The 22,342-nt window shown below is 35.6% G+C and overlaps 2 protein-coding genes across 3 annotated transcripts in view; both read right to left on the bottom strand.

Annotated features, from left to right (window-relative positions):
• Positions 1-22,342, bottom strand: part of LOC126738807 (polycomb group protein Psc-like) — a 274,309-nt gene that overhangs the window by 120,712 nt on the left and 131,255 nt on the right. The gene's annotated exons all lie outside the window — the stretch shown is intronic.
• LOC126738812 (protein ATP6V1FNB-like) lies at positions 8,558-9,217 on the bottom strand. Its single transcript, XM_050444255.1, has one exon. The coding sequence runs from the start codon at positions 9,172-9,174 to the stop codon at positions 8,605-8,607; it is 570 nt and encodes a 189-aa protein (XP_050300212.1). The 5' UTR covers positions 9,175-9,217; the 3' UTR covers positions 8,558-8,604.

Raw genomic sequence — 22,342 nt, 5'->3', positions numbered from 1 at the left:
GTTTGAGTGATAAAAATCAATAATCATAACAATGGTAATGTCAACAATCTGGTCTGTCAGTTTTCTTTAAAATTATTGTTGCTAAGCCATGGCCTAAAGTTATAAGTTGCTCCATAGTTGCAAATCACTTAAACGAGTGTTGGTACAAGATATTGCCTAGTAGTTAAACCCAGCATGTCAACATCTATGCACTTAACAGATAAGTGCATACCTTAAAGTCTAGGGAAAATTGACAAACCTATTTTTAATATGTCAGTGTTTATCTGGTAGTAAAGTACGACAGATAGTTTTGCTTAGTGCGGGTGTAAAAAGGTAGACTCCATCTTGGCCTTTTTTGTGGTTACTAGTTTGTGCTAGGTTAGCTTAATTGCTGATTCACCAAGTAGGCCTAAGAGTTTATACGACTCCCTGTTTTTTTGTGTTAAGTTTAGAACCTAGTTTTCCATCTAATTAATTTCTTATTTGCATGCTTTTCGGTTTAATTGAAGAGAACATTAATGCATCAAAATTTTCAGAGAGCCATTTTATAAAATTTAACTTACTTATCCACAAAAATGCCATAAATGCCAAACCGCATGTGCGGTCTCCACACAGCCTGCACCTTGTGCTTATCTCGTGCTTCTGCTTTTGCTGCACTTCTTATTGTTACTGCTTTCACCTCACTTGCTATTCCACGTGTCCCCACATCCAGTTGCTTGGATTCGTCGCCTCCGGAACCTCCATTCCTTCCTCATACCTATTGCCCTTCACTATCTGCCATAGACATTCTTGAAGCCTCCTAACTGGTTGATCTGCGACTCATCCTCAGTCCTCATGCAAGTTTAGGAATTGCTAGGCTTCTCAGATCCTCGACAAGCAACTCTTGCTTTAGAGAACATAAAGCGTCCCAAATGTCAAATAGAAGATCTTTCTACCAATATATTCATCGGTTATCTTGAGTGCTTGGACTCTGGGGTTGAACCAACACAGCTTTCAAATGTCTCCTAACTTTCTACTAAAAACTTTTTCTCCATACAGTTATAAATCCTTAGCTGCACAATGCATACTCAGCTGGGCAGTAAACAAGTCTTGCTGCATTTCACAGGCCACGCGGTATCGACTCTTTCGGCCATTAGAATGATGGACCATGAATTTATCGAATTTCAACTTTGAATTGCAGCTCAGCACCTTCGTGGTGTCCATATTAAAACGCCAGTCGGTTAAAGAGAATGACTCGAGCTTTTATGCACTACTCGTTTTTTTCCCACTCCTCTAGAACACCACCTCTGCTAGGGGCGCAGTCTCGTTATTTAATAGTCAGACTTGATATTCAAATATTGCAGTATCCAGACTTCTAATGATAGAACAGCGTGGGAAGATTTGGAACAGGCCTATATCCAAAAAGAAGAAGAAATACCACAGATATTTCAGCAGTTAAATGTCGATAGTCTGCACAAGCCTTTTCAGGGCAAAATTGTAGAGGTTTCGAGATGAGGAGGAAAATTTTGAGGTATATCAAAAGAAGCTGAAGGAAAATTACTACGTATAAAGTTACTTTTTGTGGGTTGATGTTAGTTAAGGTATACTTCGTAAGAAGCTCCGAATATTATAGTGGTATGTACTTCAATTTTTTTGCCACGAACTTTACATATACTACATAAAGCTAAAAATATTTCAGTTATTTGAAAAGTTGATTTTAAAGCAAACAACTAGTATAACTTGTCCATGAGACCACACAATCCACTTCTCTGTGAGTCTGGTATTTCAGTTTTGACCTGAACCACTGGTGAAAGTGTAGCCACCAATCTACGTACAAGAAAACTCGATAGCAGTGATCAGTATGTTGTTCAATGGCCTCCAGTGAGTGACCTATAAGCATATTTCCAAAAAATCTATGGAATTTATTTTGACTTTATACTTTTTTCAGGGCCACAATGTTTTATCCAAAAATTCTCCAGCGAGATTTGAGTGTAATATATGTTATATAGAATAAAAATTGCCAAATATGCAATTTTTGAAAATACTACTATTTTCATATCATTGTTTACAAGAATTTCAGCTTTTAATGAATGTACCTTAAATTTGATAAATAAAGAAATATGTCTGCTGATAAAAATTCACGATTTGAGTAAGGTCTCTTAGCCTAAATCTATAGAATTTGAATGTATTCAAATTTGAATCTTAGTTTTTACGATCGATATAAATTATAAACTTAAAATTGGGCAGTTTTGTTCAATAACTTAATCTGCAAGGTCTACATCTATTTCAAATTAAATGCGTTTTTGCCGTTCGTTTGATGTAAATTAGAACAATTTACGCGCGAAAATAGATAATTGCTCCATTTCCACATGTACATTCCTTCATTCTTTCATTCCTTTTTATTGTATAGTAACTGTTTGTGTCTGATTTAAATCTCGCGCCAATATTCCGAACTTTACTGCGCTGAACTGACTCCCAGCGGTGATGCGGTTTCTTATATACTCGGTTGACCATTCCGGAAGATTCGCGGACCTTCGAGACGTCGTGCGGTATACCAATTGAGTCATTACATAATATCAGACAATCAGCTGGTTTCTCGTTTACAATATCGTTATGTATTGTAAAAAACTTTCAGAAATAACTTTCACGACGATAACTTTTGTCATTTTATACAATAATCTCGTTAAACATAATTTTCCTGCTTAAAAGTTGATTACTTGTTAATTTATTCAAGTTTAATAAAATACTGCTTTAGCCTCTTCTTTAACTGTAAGGACCTCCTGCCGACATCCTGAAATTTATAACCCTAAGTAACTTACGCATAAAGTATTAAGTAAGAAATACCAATTAAATTAGTAAAATGCTGTCCGAGCGGCACTATCTCTCTATCTTTCTCTTTTACACACCCATCGTCCTAATTAGAGAAGACCTGTTACAACCAAAGTGTTTTGCATCTCGGGCCCAACGGCGCGCTGTTGAAATACCGATTATTCCGCTCGATGAGTTCGCCTATTTAATTATCCACCTTTTTGCTTTGATTTGCTCCTTTGGTTTCTTTTTCCTAATCAGATTTCCCTTGCCCAAAGGCTAGACGAATACTCTTTACGATGTTTAACTTATAGGCTATTACTAGCGGACGCAATATACTTTGCCTCTAAATAAACTAATTAAATATTTTATTGTAATTTTAATCATATTAGTTTTAGAAACATTTTATGAAGCCCCAGATTTTTAGCTTGATCTGTGAAGGTGAAATTTATGATAAAGGGTGTTTCAATAAGAACGCAAGATTTAAATCGAGCGCCATGTTTGACAGTAATAATGTCCCTTGATTATGACGTGACAGATCGAAAGTTGACAGATGGCAGTAAGCATGGAGCATTACACAAGATTAGACATCTCAACTGATACATTTCAACGAATTTTTACTACAGATTTACAGCTGTATGCCTACAAAATCCAACGATCTTATCAACTTCTGCCGGTAGACCATGAACAGCGAATTCATGAATTCGATTCTTGAACAACCTGCTTATTTTGTAAATAAAATAATTTTTACTGATGAGATGATGGCTTTGTTAATAGGCAAACTGCATTTAGAACTTAGAAAAACCACGAATGATTCATCAGGAAGCAATTCATCAAAACGTGTCATTGTACAGTGTACATTATGGTCTTGAAGAATAATTGGATCGATTTTCTTCTAAAACAAAGAAGGTAGTGCAGAAACGCTGAATGACGAACGTTATCGTGCTATGATAATAGTTTCTTGTGCTTCATTTGGAAGCTATTGGTGTTGACGACATGTGGTTTCAGCAGGATAGTGCCACATATACAAAAACATTGACGATCTTGCACGAGTTTGCTCCTGATCGTATCGTTTCTTAATTTGGTGATCAGAATTGGCCTTCATTTTAGACTTCTAACAGTGGGGTTATTTGAAGTCACAGATTTATGCCAATAAGCGTACCACCATCGAAGAATCGAAAGCCGAAATTGGATGCTGTAACAATTAAATACCACCACATGTATACAATAACGTTATTGAATATTTCGTTAAAAGAGTAAGCAAAACCGAGGCAGCCATTTACACGATATTTTATTACATACATAATTCCCAAATGTATTTTACAAAATATTAAACCTCTATCACTTGTATATAAAATACCGAATAAGCGAGTAAGGTCCTTGAAGAACTGCAGATAAGATTAAGGAAGAGGGAATACATAGTATTAAACTAATAATATGTGCTACTTTCTATCAATTAAATCCGTAATGTTGAGGCTTTGTTATAAAAATATAGTGGCTAACTAGTATCAAATGCTATGAAGTAATAAACGCTGAATCAAGTAATAATTCTTATTTCAGCTCACTAGCCCAAATAGCTTTGACCCTGCGATCAGAATAACTTAAATAACTGCATATTTTTTATTTTGCATAAGTCTCGAAAATAGAGAGAGAGACTCCCACATCACTACTGACTTCTAGCTGTAGAAATAAAGTCAATAGTTAAAAATTCGACACCATTTTGTGAGACAAAAGTCGCCAAAGAGGAGTTAGTGTTCACTTGCCTTAGCGAGTTCGTTGCTTGACGTAGCCAATCCAATGGTGTTATGAATTCCGTAATTATAAAATAAAAATGCAATTAAGTTTGCTTGAATGCTTGCAGATGAACAATTGCTTTTCAGATAAATATATTGTAACAATATTATAACCACTGAGAAACTATCTCTCCATTATTCCGGAATGACACAAGTCGCACGGCATCTCAAATGTCGGCGAGCATCTTCCGGAACAGCGTTCTGCCGAGTATATAAGTAGCGGCATCGCCGATGAAAGTCCGATATCACTTCAGTGAAGTAAAGTTCGGGATATTGACGCGAAATTTAAATAATTGTAAATAAATACAGTAAAAGTAAATATTTTTAGTAATTGTGAATGACCGTGTTATCATAGGAAAGTGTGTAAATAAATTAATTGACTATTTTTGATTGTTTTAATTCATACCTAATGAACGGGTTTGGGGTGTGAATTGACCGCTGATGAATAAATATTTAAACATCTTGGGATGGGCAATAATAGGTGCTGGAAGCCATCAACGATGTCTTTTACAGAACACAAAAGATGTCGAGGGGTAAATTGGATAGTTAAAAAAAATTCTCTATTTATGTACTAAAATTATTCCTCTTCTTCGTTATTTTCAATGTGATAATACCGACATGCACATTTAGGCTATTAGCTATTTCTTCAAGCGTCATACTTTTTGTTTTTTAGGTGGTAACTGTTACAATTGGTTTGATTCCACAGTTTCGGCTTAGATTCATAAATATTTATTAACCACACGATTAACACAAACAGTCAATGTGGATATGGGACACAATCAATACACGCACAAACAAAAAAAACGTATGTTAACAGTTCACCTTAAAAACTTCGTCCAAACTAACCGCGCCAAGACGCGCATAAGCTGCGGTTTTCTTTTGATGTACCGACAACTGATGGAACAATAACCGAACACGCGCAAAGAAGATCGTTAGTGCGCGTTTGTGCGCACTTTCCCGTCCACACTGAGGGTATGTACCGTTTTCAACTGTCAGTACAGGATTGTACTGTGCTGATTTTACTGTAATTTGTCGTTCCGATTTTTAAAGCTGTTTTGCTCCAAAAAAGGAACAGTTTTCAGCACTGTTTTCACAACAACAACATAACCTATAAAACCTAACTTATAAAACTTTCGAACAAACACATTTCCAGTGAGAAAGTAAAATACACATGTACTTTTGTTTTCGGCAGTGCAGTATGTGCACAATTACGAGTTTTCTAAAAAATTTAAAGGGCTAAAGAGCGCAAATTTGTGGTCTTAGGAAAAATTGTGTATACCTACATTACTCATGAAAAAAGTAAATTTCAGACACTCCTGTGAATTTCAAAAACATCCCCACTTGAGTGAAAAATATCACTTTCTTCACTAGTAATGTAATATACTATATTATCTTTTGAATTTGTACCCTAGGTACATACAATTCAAAATTCTCTAATCTAAATTCCTCTTCGGAATATAAGTTTATCATGTTTTCCAAATAATTTGCCATAGCTTTTATTTTGAACAATTTATGTTTTGAACTTGGAAAATAATTCCCACAACGTAAACAAGAAGATTCAAGAAATCAACATCAACAACACTTCTGACAGTTTTGACATTCCTCCACTATTTTACTGTACCTACAGTAGCTTTTATCCCCAGTTAATCCAGTAAAGATTAATGACGTCATTGACGCATTTATGACGTCATTCAGTACTGAATCAGTAAACTGAAATAAATATCGGAACGACGTCCAGTAAATTCAGTACTGACAGCTGATAACGGTACATACTCTCAATGTAATGCAATGTTGCTAAACGGTTTGCGCGGTTTGATCTGGACGCACCTTAACATACTTGTATACTATACTTGCGACCTTTTTTTTCTGACGATAAAATGTGCTTTAAAAGGGCCCGATTTTAGTCGATGGAATTGGTTAAGCAAAAAACGGTCGAGCTTCTAAAGGTCCTCACCAAACAAGACTGTCAATGGAAAAAACGGTCTGTGGTAAGGCGAGAGTATATTGAAAAGGAGCATACGAACGAAAAATATTTTCTTTAATAGACCCATTTTTTTTAAGCAATTTCGTTATCTAATAGCCAATTGAAATATTTATCTTCTTAATTTTCTTTCTTATAAAAAACAATTAAACAATTAAAATTAAGAGAATACATTTTGCGATGCGAACAATCTCAGGACTACAATAATACAGAGATTTCGTCTGCAATCTATTGACTAAAATTATATTGTAAAGTACTATGAAGTGTTAACGCCACAGAAAATATAAATTTTCCATATCCAAAATGCGACCTTAAACACAATTATCCAGTTCCGCCATTACTAAATAAAATTATACGCGGATATGAAATCTCGCAGGCTAATTATTATCAAAATTTGGGAACGTTCAGGTGTAATTGCGCATGTGGGTGGAAATAAATTTAAAATATGGCTTTAATCTACACTCAGCGGGTGTGTGTGTGTATTATATACGTACCTGCTCGTTGAACATGCATATAGTTAATTATTCTTCCTTGTTTCCCGCTCCGCCAATTCCCTCTCCTCTAAATATTAGAATTACTGTTTACGATTTTAATTTCGCTGTTATTGCTGCTCTGACAATTGAATCAATCGATTTAATTCATATAAAATTTTTAATGTTCGAAGTATACGCAGGTTTTAATTTTTAGCACTTGCTGATTCTTGATAACAATGTCTCACGTGTTTTCTGTGAATGTTTCTGTAAAAGATCAGGATTTGGCTGATGGTCTCTACGTTACAAATCATAGCAGAAGCACAAAGTGGCTGGCATATATTTATAGAACCTAGAATGTAATACATACCACGGTCTACAGAGTCGTTCAATATCTCAAGGAACTCGAGACCGTGCGGCATTTGCATACGAGTTACGCAGAACGTGTGTACATGCTGATACGCGATAATGAGTTCGTTCAGTGGCGTAGTCTAACTTAAAGCAGAGCCTTAAATTTCATATGAATTATTATTTAAAAAATGTATTTATTTAGTAGAGTAAAGCTTTCGATCGTGTCTTCCGACGACATCCTCACTAGAAAACTGACTCCATATAAGTGTGACGCAAAAAAATATTTGCAGTGTGTTGTATGGTCCACTCTATTATAGTCTAAGAGCTCATGACTAAAAACTCCTTCATTATTTAATTCGATTGGGAGTTTTTGTTAGTTTAGTTTCACCTTAAATACATCGAAAATTCCTTTCTTCCTGACCGACACAGAGATTTTTTATGAGGAGACTTAAGAATAAAACGAGACCGTACACGCAACTTTCTCAATGTTTGAGCAAATGTAGTCAATGGTTGACTCAGTACTATCAGTAATTCTTGTAGGTGAATCCACTTGCATTACTAACCCATAAGCTGTTAGCATATTCTTGAGCATTATAGAGTGTATCTGGTTTTCGTTACAAAAATCAATATTAAGTCACCCGCAATAACCAATCTAGCATCAGAAGAAATTTCGCACAATTATGTCAATTATCTTTATAAAAAAAGTGATAATCTAGTCCCCAAATTTAACACCCATTATCTCTTAAATACAATTTACTCGACAAAAAAACGAATTAAATATGAAGATCCTTAAAGCTGTCCTTTCAACCGCCTCGCTAGGGTGCTGGAAAAATTAATTAATCCAAAAAGTGCTTTAAAGTGATTAACACCAAGGTATTGACCGAGTTTATTGAAATTCAACAAGGCGTACCTGACAAGTATAGCAAGTATAAATCATCACAACAGGGTCTAAATTAAATTTAAGAAATTTAGAAAATGGAAATCCTAAGGAGCGAATAAAGTTGCGGCCTTTTCAGCTCTGAACGGTTAGAGAACTTCGTCGATAGAGATTTTCCCGAGGAACTTTTTAATTCGATTAAATTTTAATTACGTTTCCGTGACGAAGGAAAATTTCTGATAAATTTATGGATTTCGTGGAGGGGCGAACATTTGATTTCCCTAAAAGTTCGTATATACTCAATGACTTTGCAACATCATCAGGGTAAAAAGGTTTTTATTCCTGTTCTGATGAGAGAATGTGTATTTAACGACATGTATTGCAAAATGTTGGACTAATATGAGCAGGTTCTTTATACCACTCGGGATCACCTTCAACCCCTCTTCTTCTATAGAAGGAGTCTTTTATTATTTGTTGCCTACCAAAACCGAATTTTGGTACTTTCTTAACATCATCCCACATCTGCCAGCCATAATCCCAGCTACTACACTCTGGAAAATAGTACCTATCTTCTGGTAACAAACGAGTTCTTGCCTTTAGATAATTAACTCGCCCGTCCTTATTACTCCCGGTATAAATCAACTTTTTCATTGCCGGATCTACTGGTTTCATAATCTCCTGCAGGTTACCCTCAAATACTGGCACGGTATCTTCGGTTTTAATTCTTGGATATTTTTTCATAGTTTGAAAGGCCGCAATTCGATCTTGTTTCATTTTTTCTTTAACATCATCGGGGACTTTTCTAGATGGAATTTTGTTGGCGATTTCGTTTAGTCTTTGCTCGTTTTTTCTAAACCACATTAGTCTCAAGGCTGCTTCTTTTTCGATCATGTTTGACCAATAGTCACCCATGGCGACTCTTTCTGCCTTCGACATCTTGATGACTAAAATTTAAATTTTTTAGAAAACTTCTTTAATATTAAATCATGAAAAATTGCTGGATTGTATTAGAAGTCTTTTCAGAAAAATATAATTTTTGACATTATTCTGACATGTAAAATTGTATATTCAGGAATTATTTTATGTTTCGAATTAAATAACATCTTATGAATCTGTTTCTGGCAACATCTATGTTTTCGTTTTAAGCCCTTTCCAGTTTCAGTTTTAAAGGAATAGAGTACATGGCCCAAATAAAAAAAAAATATTTTCTTAAAGGAAAACATACATTTTCCTTGATTCAGCGTATTTTTAATTAGCTATAATTTCGGAATATCCATATAAAGGGTGTTTTTTTTAGAGGTTTGGATTTTAAGTTGTCAAAACTGTTTCTGGTGATTGTCAATTTGACAGTTGGTGATGTATTCGTGGTCAGTACAGTTTGCCATTTCACAATGAATAGACTTACTCCAGAACAACGCTTTCAAATTGTGCAAATATATTTTGAAAAAAATAGTTCAATTCGCGAAACTTACCGTGCGCTGCGTCCATTTTACGGTCGACATAATCGGCCATCCGAGCAAGTTATTCGAAAACCCATGGATCGTTTTCGTACCAGGCATACTCTAGTTGATAATACGCATCCACAAAGACGCCATACAGTGCGCACAGAAGAAGTTATTGCTGCTGTGGAGCATAGTGTTGAAGAGGACCCAAATGAGTCGATTCGCCATCGTGCACAACAATTGGGGCTGTGCCCATCCACTTTGTGGAAGATTTTGCAGCAAGATCTTCGCTTGCGAGCTTACAAGATCCAACTTGTGCAAGAACTAAAACCGCGTGACCATTATGCGCGCCGTACGTTCGGTGAATGGGCGGAAAACAGTATTCAGCTTCGTAGTTCAGCGATGAGGCTCATTTTTGGTTGAACGGCTTCGTCAATAAGCAAAATTGCCGAATTTGGAGTGGAGAAAATCCAGAAGCTTTTGTTGAGACGCCCTTACATCCATTAAAAGTCACAGTTTGGTGCGCTTTATGGTCAGGAGGAATCATTGGCCCATATTTTTTTAAAGATGATAAAGACCAGAATGTTACAGTCAGTGGAGAACGTTATAGAGCCATGATTGCCGACTTTTTGTTCCTCAGTTGAACCGACTTGATGTGGCAGAGTTTTGGTTTCAACATGCCACACAGCGCGTGACACTATCAATTTATTGCGGGAAACATTCCATGATCGCATAATTTCACGCAATGGACCTGTGAACTGCCTGCCTCCACGATCGTGTGATCTCACACCCCTGGATTACTTTCTTTGGGGATATGTGAAGTCACATGTCTTCAAAGATAAACCACAGACGTTGGATCACTTGGAAGCAAACATTCGCCGCGTTATTACCGAGATACGGCCCCAGATGCTTGAAAAAGTGGTCGAAAATTGGACTTCCCGATTACGCTACATTCGAACCAGCCGTGGCGCTCAAATCATTTTTAAGCACTAATGGCATAACAATATCTTTTAAATAAAACGAATACCATGTCAATATTTTTTTTTTATAGTTTTATTTCACTTCAAATTTGTATACCTCTCAAAAAAACACCCTTTAGTTATATAGTCGATAGGTATCTTTCCTCACTCAACTATACAAGGCATGTCTGAAATAAATGACCGACTCTTAAATTGTGAAAAGAAAATAATCGGAGAATTCTCTCTGTTTCCTTGCAACAAGAGGCAACAACTCCTTCTCCAGGAAAGTGAATTTTAAGCTTGATGCTCTCTTCCTTGTTTGAAGTGCATAGTTCACCTTTTCTCAAGCATCCTATCTCAGTTTGCCTGTCAGAGTAGAAGCATCTTCAGAATTTTAAATTCATTTTTAAATTTCTGTTGCTTTGATAACTAGACCCGAAGATCAGGTCAAACAATTAATAAATAATCTCTTTCTGGAATTTAAAGTCAAGACAGTAATTGAAGTGAGAACATTTCTTGGGATGGAGTTAAAGCAGAGTGATGGTGGAATACATATTTTTCAACAAAAAATGATAAGACGGCTTTTAATGGAATTCAAAATGGAAGAGTGTCGTTCACTTGCTACCCCTATGGAAGTCAAGTTTAGGTCAAGTCATTGTGGATGTACCATATCGAAGATTGGTCTGTTCCTTGATGTATTTGTCACTAGTGTCACGACCAGACATGGCTTATAGTGTGTCTTATTTGTCCAGAATCTTGGATAATCCAAATTCCTGTGTATGTATTTAAGTACCATCATTGATTATGGACTGAGGTTTACGAAGCCAAATAATGAACTTATAGGTCTGTGTGATGCAGATTGGGGTGGTGATCATTTCGCACGCAAAAGTGTTAATTGCTTTGTATGTTTCCATGGAAAGAATCCAATCGCGTGGCATTCAAGGAAACAAAACTGTGTAGCTCTTTCATCAATGGAAGCTGAATATACAGCGTGGTCCATTTAACTGGAGACATCGCAATATCTCGAAAACTAAACATGGATCCAGAAAATATTTCATGTGAAGTTTGAATTCTTTCCAGGGGGTCATAAATTGACGTCATTGGTTTGACTTTTCTATATCATCGTGTCATTTTCTAAATAGTGTCTGGATCTCCTGAAAATTGTGTATTACTCCCGCAATAGGTCTAATTATACTCGAAAAACATCATTTTATTTCCAACCTCTTCTAATTTTGAGACTGACATGGGGATATATAAATGAGAATTTGATTTTTCCACCTGTTTTCTATATCATCGTTCCATTTTCTAAATAAGGTCTGGATCGCGTGGAAATAAAGTTTTTCTCCCGTAATATGTCTAATTATATCCGGTCTAATGTCTAATTATATCGCGTATGAGATACATAGAAAATGAAACGATGTCACTCTGCAGACAATATCAGAAGAGTATCTCAAATATCAAAGAGAAGCTTTTATACTCATAAGTAAACTGAATATAAGGTTTGGTCCTTTGTACTACCCGAAAGAATAACTTGCTATATCGAGAAGTGTTGGGAATACGATAAAGTCCTACATTAGCTCTCTAACAAGTGTATGATAACGTTCTGAGGGTGAAGCTTTAGAATTCTCTGTTAGAACTAAGAATACCTAATAAACTTGTAGCAGGTTAACAAAAATTAGCATGGAAGGCTTCGTAAGTGTTGTTTCTTCAACCTTTTTTAATATAAATCATGACCTAATATTGCTGTAGAAAAGGCGAGTCTCTTTTATTTAGAAATCAGAGCCCCTGCCTTATGTTGACCTTAGCGGATTACATAGACAGTTCTTGATATAGTCATAATCCCTACACTTAGTGGCGTGTAGGGATTATGACGCCTGTGAGACTTGGATCATGTGCAAAAAAACGAGAAAAGATTGAGAATTGCAGAAAGAAATATCCTACGAAAAATAAATCGACCTATACAATATTACCCTATATAATAGAAAAAGAGAAAAATAGAAGAACTAACAGGGACAACATACCATCAGGTCTTAGAACTCTGAATATCGCAAAAGCTGAAGAGCTAATGGTGGACATGATTGTAACAGCTATAAAGAGAAAGAAAGAGAGACAACTCTAATGCTGGGTTGCATTGGCTTATAGTCCTCATTTCCTCAAAGACTATGGATGCGTTAGGACCTTTTCAGTTTTGTTATTGACATTCAATTATACAAGTGTTTGTTTTATTAATTAAGTTCTTGGGATACGACCGAAGCAGTTCGCTCCATAAACTCATTACTCATTTCAGAAGAGATAATGTCAAAAAACTACTTAGGATATATGAGACCCATCTTATTTGATGATGGAATTACGAGACAGATTTACCACGAACCAAAACTCTTTATTTCTACTCTCGACCCGTGTTTCGCTAATGATCTTCGGGAGAAGATTAAAAGTGAAAGTTTTGAGATTTAAAAACGGTCTCGTAATTCGAGTATCACACCAAAAGTTCCAACCATCGGACTATTATTTGATGAAATTGATCTCAAATTGTTGATCTATTAAAATTATATTTGCAATATAATTTTCATGTTTACCTCCGTATATTTTTACATGTTGGCAATTCTTTTTTAATTGTGAAAGTAATTATTATAGTTATTTATTGCTTATCAAAATTTATTAAGCTACATCATTTTTTATTGATTTTTATCGTCCTTTACTCTTGGTTTCCATTGTCTTTCTTTCTTGTCTTTTTTGATATTCCTTATTTTTTCTGACTTAAAAACCTTAATAAAACAGTACATTTTGGTTCAATCATTAATTTACAAAAGAAAAACCTTCTTCAATACTACCACCCAAAGTGTCATCACAAAAGTAGGGTATAAATGATCTCGACGATATCATTTATCCGATCAGCGTCAGCAAATCGATCAATTTCCCGCAAATTGTGAACTCGCTGACCGCGTTTCGCCATTCGTCCGTCAATTACACAAACCCTTTTGTGACCGCGATATTTGGCATCCGATGGCCGCAGATTAATTCTGTACGGTCCACGATTTCTGTTATTTGATAGGGCGCTCGCTTTTTCCCCCTTGCTATTTGTTATGGAGACAATTGATCAACATTTTTTTTTAAATTTTTACACTTCTCAATTAAACTTTAATTATAATGTTTTTTTCCCTACGAAACAGCAACGTAATTAATTACAAATAAAACCATTAATCAACGAAATGAGAGAGGCTTTCTTTTATATGGATGTGTGCAAACTTTGGCGCTTTTAATTTAAAAAACTTTTCACGTTTTTCATACCGCGCACATAAAAAGCGAACATATCATAATATATTATGTTGTTGGTCGACTAAACAAGATTACGGTATAAATACTGTAGAACCATTGGCGTAGATTATTTTAATTCACAATTGATATATTTTTTTATCCCCTTCTACTCTTGCTGCAAATTAAATTATTATATTAAAAATCAAATAAAATGTTACTGTGTAGGTAAGTGTGACCCCAAATAAACAATTTTTGTTTTACTTGCGATACTCCGTTTTAGTTAACATCGAAAATTAACACAAGGTTTTCATATTAATAACAAAATAAAAATTGAGACTCAATATTCAGCATAATTTTGAAAAATGCGCGCTGACAAAACAGGGCAAATAAGGAGTCATCAAGATCACTTATTAAGGTCATCAGTTTTAGTTATTTTAAGTGTACATTTGTTGGGATTATGAAAAGTATAGAGAAATAGTAAGTGAATAGGAATAGTACTATATTTATTATAACAAAACCTATCTAGGTATGAAAGTAAAATGTGAAGTTTCGACCGTAAATATGACCATTAATAAATGTTGGCGCCCAACGTGTGGTAACTAGTGTCGACTTAATTTATATTTCATCTATTAGGTTAAATAAAATTAATCCGTAATTGACGGGGTTTATTTGAATAGTGAAGATAATTGGCCAGTTGGTTCTTATACATTTTTTTTTAAAGAATTAACAGATTCGCACTCCGTTAAATGCCAAATTCATTAAGGAAGACAAAGAAGGAATATTAGAATTCGGTATTTAAAGTACAACCCCATTTATAGAGCATTACTGAAATGATTCTTATATACGGTGATTTTTCAAAAGAATTTTTAACTGGGCAAATGTTTGGGGTGGGTGGGGGGGTAAGGGTTGTGTTCATGATAAACAATGTTTTTGCAGAAAATATATATTCAATATTTAATTTAATAACAATGTTTATTAAAATTTGATATAATTTTATATATAAATAATTAGTTTCAAAACAGCTTATTAGTTTGGATAATAACGACAAAAAACAGTGATTTTTCAGAAAGATTTTATCAAATATTTGAGGTGTAGTAATAGTGTTTAAAAACTAAATATGTAAATCCCGTGTTAATATTTTTAATGCCGAAACTTTTTCTCTTGTGTAAACAGAATCGTATATGATATACGTATATTCTACAGTTTAATAAATATATCTTGACCATATACGGTTGATAAATATACCAAAACCATAAATTTACTAAAAAATCGTTGAATAAATATATATTTAACGATAATAATATAATGTGTTGATTGGGTATACACATATTAGTCCATATTTATAAAAAAAGTGTTACCTTTTGCTTTTAAAAAATAAAGCAATTCCTTCAAAGTATTTTTTTTTTATGGTAAACACAAGCACAAGAAGAAAGTCCTATGGCACTCTTGGAGTGGTGCTTGCGCGAAGATATTTGTGGGCATTTATCTTGAATCGCTGTAGGTTGTATGCGTCGGGAAATATGGGAGGTGGAAGCCCGTTCCACAAAGAAGATGTTCTCCAGATGAATGAGTCCCGATGCAGCGACGTCCTTGGGGTAGGCAGGTGGACTCGATGTTGATGAGCCGCAACTGCTAGACGCGTCCTTCTTGCCGGAACAGCCCTGGGTGGAAACAGGCCTGCCAGCTCAGAGGAGCACTTACCGTGATAATAACCGTAGAATAAACAGAGATCCGCCACCTTTCTCCTGTGCTCCAGACTATCCAGACTCTTTGTCAGTTCTGGTTTATCGATAAGACGAATAGCTCTCTTCTGTATAGAATCCAGCAGGTTTATACTATGCTTGGATGCAGAGCTCCAGACATGCGAGCAATACTCGAGGGCGTATTTGAGCCTTATAAAGAGTCAGCAGCTGTTCTGGTGTATACAGTTTTTTCGTTTTGAAAAGCACTCCGAGTTTTTTAGAAGCCGCCCTGGCAACGTGGTCATGCCAGGACACACTGTTGATGACCTCGACTCCTAGAAGATGTAAAGATGATTTCATTGGCAATGTTTTCCCTGCCATAACCAGCTCCGGGCCACCAAGGTTAGTCTTCATCGTAAATACTGCAGCTTGCGTTTTTTTAGCGTTAAAATTGAACAAATTGTTATCGCCCCACTCCAAGATTGCTCTAATATCGTTGTTGGTTGAAGCTACTTGTTGCTGCATAAGATTCTGAGAACTTGCGGCTGTCGTTGGTTTGGTGGACTTAAATGTGGAAATAAGTGTGCTATCGTCCACAAAGCTGTAGATTGGATTGACAGTGGTTCCTAGCAAATCGTTGATATATAACAAGAAAGGGGTGGGGGATAGAATGCATCCTTGAGGGACTCCAGCGTTAATGTTAAATTTGTCGGAGAGGTATCCGTCGACGGCTACTTGGATTGTTCGTTGTTCAAGAAAACTTTTGATCCAATTCAATAATGAGTTTTGTATGCCGATTGAGGAGAGTTAGTAGTCCCTCATGCCACACTCTGTCAAATGCCTTGGAAATGTCAAGAGCGACTGAGCGGGATAAAATGTATATGCACAAAAAAAAAGTGAAGGAAAAGGTCTCGCTTCTGCAAAGTAAAAGGTGTTAACTTTTTCTTATTTATAAAAAGAAGCATTTGCTTAAAAACTAAAGGATTTGCTTCTAAAAAAAGGAATCTAGGTAACAGCAACTTTTCTCATTTTATCATTAGTTGTCCCGGCATCTTAGAGCCTGCATCTTAAAATTTGTGCATTTCATTTAATAAAATCTATTTGTAAGGGCTTGTTTAAGTGATCTTTAGTTGATTAGTCGCAGTATTGTGTTAGTTATGGCTAATGTGGTGCATTTACGTACAAGAAAATACTACAAACCAAGACGTACACCTCGTGAGTCAGATTTCAAGACGTTGTTTAGATTTGAGGAGGAAAATGTGGTGTGGTTGGCAAATTACTTTCTTGGCATGGATTTCGAATCTCGTGGAGCAGCCCAGTCACCTGTGCAGAAAATGAAAATATTTCTGCGGTATTGTGCGAACCCTGGATTTCAGAGCGGAATAGCTGAAGAATTGGGATGTTCGCAACCCATAGTGTCCCGAATATTTCATGACGTGCTAGAGCGAATTGTACAACAAGCCGGCAAATTTATCAGGTTCCCAAATACAGAAAATCAAATTATGCAGGCCAAAGAGAAATGGTTGACCAGGTTCCGTTTTCCCACAGCTATTGGAGTTATCGACTGCACTCATATTCGTCTTGATGGAAAACCAGCCCAATTCGGAGACGAATATGTAAATCGAAAGGGTTTTGCCAATATTAATGTACAGGTTACATGCGACCAGAATTCTGTTATAACTAGTATAGATGCAAGTTGGCCTCGATCAGTCCATGATGCTCGTATACAGAAAAATTCGGCAGTGTGTGAAATCATGAAAAAGACAAGAAACACTATTCTTCTAGGAGACAGTGGGTATGCTATAATGTCATGTCTTATGACTCCTTACATCGACCCCCACGAGGAATATCAGAGAGTCTTTAACAGGCTGCTTACATTAGAGCGAGTTGTGATTGAGCATACATTTAGGCAAGTAAAGCGGCGATTTCCTATCCTGAAGTATGGATGCAGATTAAAACTGACCAGTATTCCAGAAGTTATAATTGCGTGTGCTGTGTTGCACAATATAGCTAAGCAATTAGGAGATAAAAATTTTCAAAAAAATGACGAAGAAGAAGAACAGGACTTGCCATTTATAGAGAATGAACATGTAGATGCTATTCGCGCACAAGGACAAAGACGGCGAGAGGAATTAGCTCGTCTTATTACCAATAACAATATAGCTGTATAATTAGGATTGAAACTTTCATGTAATGCTATGTATATTTCGTTTACTTCAAACGTACAAAGATGTATTTATTAAACTAAAAAAAAAACTTACACGTTTGAACTGGAAAAAAACGTTTAATTATTTTTTTTGTTATAAATGATACATATTACATATACGTCTATTTTTACAAGTTTTGGTAAATATTATCTCCAACAACATACTCTTGCGAGGCTTTTTCGTTTGATGCCTCGTTTAAATTTTTTAGCCTGGCAGAGTAATATTGTTGTTGGAGACGAGCAACTTTCAGTTGTTCAACTAAAACTAATCGTTGAAGCTGGGTTGTCGTTAACTGCCTCGTCTCGTCAGACTCTTGTTTGCCCGAAGCAAAGGTAGGCTTCGGAGGATTTTTTTTTTGCAGCAACCTCTTCAACCGATGTGTAGGATCGCTTTTTGTTAGCTACTACTTGAGGCATAATCATCTGATGAGCATCGTTTTCCACCATGATGTCATCTTTTAAAGTAGGTAAAGAAGGTTGACTTGCAACGCCAATTGCAAGAGCCCCTAATAAAAATATACATGCATGATAAGTACCTACAAGGTAATGATAAAGACCTGAATCTATTTCTCACCTGGTACCCGACTTAGCATTTAACATAACTTTCTCCCAGGACAAAAGACGAATGGGCTTGTTCCCTGTTTTATTTTTGTCAGTTTTATTTTTCAGTCGCGTTTTCTTTTTTTTCCTAAAAGCTTTAATATCCATCTCCTTGCCAAATAAAGTAAAATAAAGTTTTCTTTTTTTTTCATCGCTGGAACTTGAGATTTCTCGAAATATCCGAAAATGCTTGGACTTTTTCAGCGATAAACACCATCTCGTTAGGAGCATCTTCGTTAACTTCCTGTTCACTATCGGTGTCAGACATTTTAAATATTTTATTCACTTTAAAATAGCTGCACAAATAAGTTAGATGGATCTTCTTTACATCAATTTGACGTGCGAACTGCTTTTGATTATGAAACAAATAAGACCAACCTCATCAGTTACAGACCACATACGCGTTGACTGCACGCTGCAAGGCATGTCTTGTCGAAATCGCTAATCTCTGTACCTTTTACCTTATTTTCCCGAAGCATTTGCTTGCAAGGAAGAGGTAGAGAATATGACTACGAATTAGAGCAAAACCTTTTACTTCTACCTTTTGCTTGTACCTTTCACTTCAAAGTAAATGCTTCAGTTTTATAAATACGGGCTATTGATTTCCAGACACATATTCGAAGAAGAAGGCATTAAATTTGCAAGACTACTACTTAATTCTTTTAATAATTTAAACTTAACTTCCTCAAACGTTTTTTGATACCCACCCAAAGGACCACTACAAAAATTCCAATCATAATCCCGCCCATGCTTGGCTAAATCATGATTGGAATTTACACTACTGATATCAACTTTTCGTTTTTGCGACGTGTTATTTTCTGAGTTAATTTTTCGGTTATCTACTGAACTTATATTGGTAAAAGTATTATTTCTTTCTCTATTAGACTGATGGTTGTTGTGTAAATTATCAGGTATTAAATGAACATTTACAATTTACTTTTCTCAAGTATCTCCTTAGCTGTAGCCAACAAGAACATATTTAAAATTATCATTTTAAATAGGCTGGAACATCTGGAAGGTCTGTCTCCAAAGTTTAATTCCGTTATTAGGTTAAACAAACTGTCTTTACATAACAACAATAGTCATACATTTTCAGATTCCTGTTGAAGCAATGAAATAAGGCCGCGAAAATAAACCACATAATATCACACAAAAAAGCCATTAAGAGACATTCACAAAGAAACAATCAGCCGCAGCACACCAGACGTTTTAAGCCCTGGAGCTTTGGTCGTCAAAACAAAGTACATATAAGCGTTATATTGCCGGTCCGACCGTAAATCCGTAAACGTGCAACAGACAGAGAAGAACTGTAAGTGAAGAGGAAAAAAAGACCTCGACGTAGCATAAGTAAATAGCGGACCATTTAGACTGTGTAGTTTTGGATAGGCAACGAAATGCCGGTAAAACATTTAAAACCGGAAAGCGCCGAGTAGAATAAGTTAATACTTTCGGTTTACAACTTATTTATGAAACAAGGTATTGGTTTTTGCCATGGTGAAACCAAATAGACCTATCCAGCTTGTTCAAGTAATTTCTATTATGAACTATAGTGCATTTCAAATCGGTAGAGAGTAATAAAATCCTATTAAGGACCAAATTACGGACCAGCTGGTAGTAAAGTTCCTGTGTGTTATCAGGCAGATAAATTCTATCCTCTCGGTAAACCTACCTGTAGCTGTAGGAGGAATTATGAACCAAATTTTAACCTGTTACAGAAGGTTTACAGTTTGGCAACAACATAATTGTTCTGGTCGGTACAATAATCTTAAGAAAAAAAGAAAGATTAGGGTTATGAATCTCCGGTCCTGAGAAAATAAATGAAATAAACAAAAATAATGGAGTGTTTGGTTTTTAATTTGTGATAATAGTTACAGGTACTTGATGCATACTTGTTTTGTGCCAAATCAGATATTCTTTCTGTTAGTGCTAGTATTTAATTGTTTGTAAATATCCCACCAGACCTTTGCCAGTGAATCACAGTACGCAGCTTTTTAGAAACTGTATACTGTGCAGTAAATTTGGTAGAATTTTACAAAATACTCATATAGATTAAGAACAAAATTTAGAATATTATACACAAACTTCTTGCAAAACTATGCAAGCTCTAGCTCTTTGAAAAATACACTGCTTTTCACTGTTGTTAACTTATTCTACTGGTAAGCAAGAATTATCCTGCTGGTAAGACAAACAAGAAGTTTATAATTCAATTTTTAATGTTACCAGCAGGATAACTTTTCCAGACACTTACCAAGGGGTCCATAATTTGGCCCTAAGTATGCAAAAGGGCTACAGGGTGACCCCCAATAATGTATTCCACTTCCACTATTTGTGTTGCAAAATGAATTCTTTTTACATATAAGCGCAGGTACTACAATCTGGGTTTGCCGGTTTATGAGCTTTTTCTGTAATTACCCCTTGGATAAACATTGAAAATGGTACGACAAAGGCATTCAGGCAGGGTACTATAATATAAATTAAACCAACTATTATTACTTTATTAAAATCCTTGTCCCAAAAATTAAACTTTGTTAAACTCTGGCTGGTCTTCCTGTAATATGCCTTGAAGGTTCTATCTGTCCTGCCTTTCTTTCTCGCAATAGTCTATAAATGGTAGATTTTCCTATTCGAGTCATTTGGGAACATTTCTATATAACTCCATCTACAGCAAAACTAGGGAGGTTGTGTTTTAAACAATAATGCACATTTAAATCAATAACTTTTTCAACCACCAACAATGTAGGAGTACGACTAGTAAATTTATTATTGGAACTCCTATTCATAGGAGTAAAACGTCTGATCCATTTTGAATTTTTTATACTTTTATACACTGTATTATATAAATCTGTATGTTATACGAGCGCAAATACTATCAATGTTTAACACTTTTGAAGTAATATATACCCATTACTCATTGTTTTTATTAGCAGCCCTATTTATTTATCTACATCAACTATTACATTTAACTCGACCTATCTTACATTTCTTTACTCTCTTACTCCCATGCTCCTTTCATAAACATTATATCTTGCATCCTACTTCATCTTATGGATCCTCCGGGGCAAAAGAAATAAGCTATTTGGCTGAAATTTGACTACGGAACCGGTGGTCGGTACCGATCGAACCAATAGTGCTGAAATCTATGAGGCACTAAGTAAATTTTGTAAAATAACCCCTAAATACGATGCGTTACGTATATCCTCTGATACAAGAGGGCTAATTGGTGTGGTTGTCCTATGACCCCTTATTAATACTACAGGATGTTTAGATTAGTATTTTTTTGCATCAAAACTCTTCTCTGCTACCATTAAATTATCTCTCATCTACTGGATTCCTGCCAAAGTGGTCTTTTGTACTTTACATTTTTCCTTTAATTATTTAATTAATTGCATTTTTACCGTTATTATATATAATTCTCCGGAAGATAATTGCTAAGGGTACGTCTTTGAAACAGAAATAGTACCTTGATTTCACTGTGTTGAAGCGGCTTCCTTATTTGCTACGGTCTGGCCTTGGTACCTTTTTTAATAAATTTTTTTTTTAAATTAAATTAATTAATTTAGTTATAATCTAACCAGGCCTCGCACTCCCTGCCGAATAAATATTGGGTCTACCAATAGAAGTGATAGAAGTTTAGTGGGCCATGTACGCAAAATGGTATGTGTCAAAACGCGGATCAAGCATCAGTTGTATTAAGTATACTTTGACATTTCATCATGAATCGTTTAAGTCAAGAGCAACGTATAGCTATCGTGAAAAGGTATTACGAAAATGCGCAATCGGTTAGAGCCTGTTATCGTGCTCTTAGAGAAGATTTTGGCCATCGTGGACGGCCTTCTGAGCTTGCAATAAGGCGCACAATTAATAAGTTTGAACGGGAGTACACTCTTCTGGATAATAAGCCACCAACGCGACAAAAAAGTGCAAGGACCGCTGAAAATATCGCCCCTGCAAAAGAAAGTG

The sequence above is a fragment of the Anthonomus grandis genome, chromosome 7 (assembly GCF_022605725.1).
Source record: "Anthonomus grandis grandis chromosome 7, icAntGran1.3, whole genome shotgun sequence".
Lineage (NCBI taxonomy): Eukaryota > Metazoa > Arthropoda > Insecta > Coleoptera > Curculionidae > Anthonomus > Anthonomus grandis.
The sequence above is the reverse complement of the archived record's forward strand: the minus strand, read 5'-3'. Positions and strand labels throughout refer to the sequence as shown.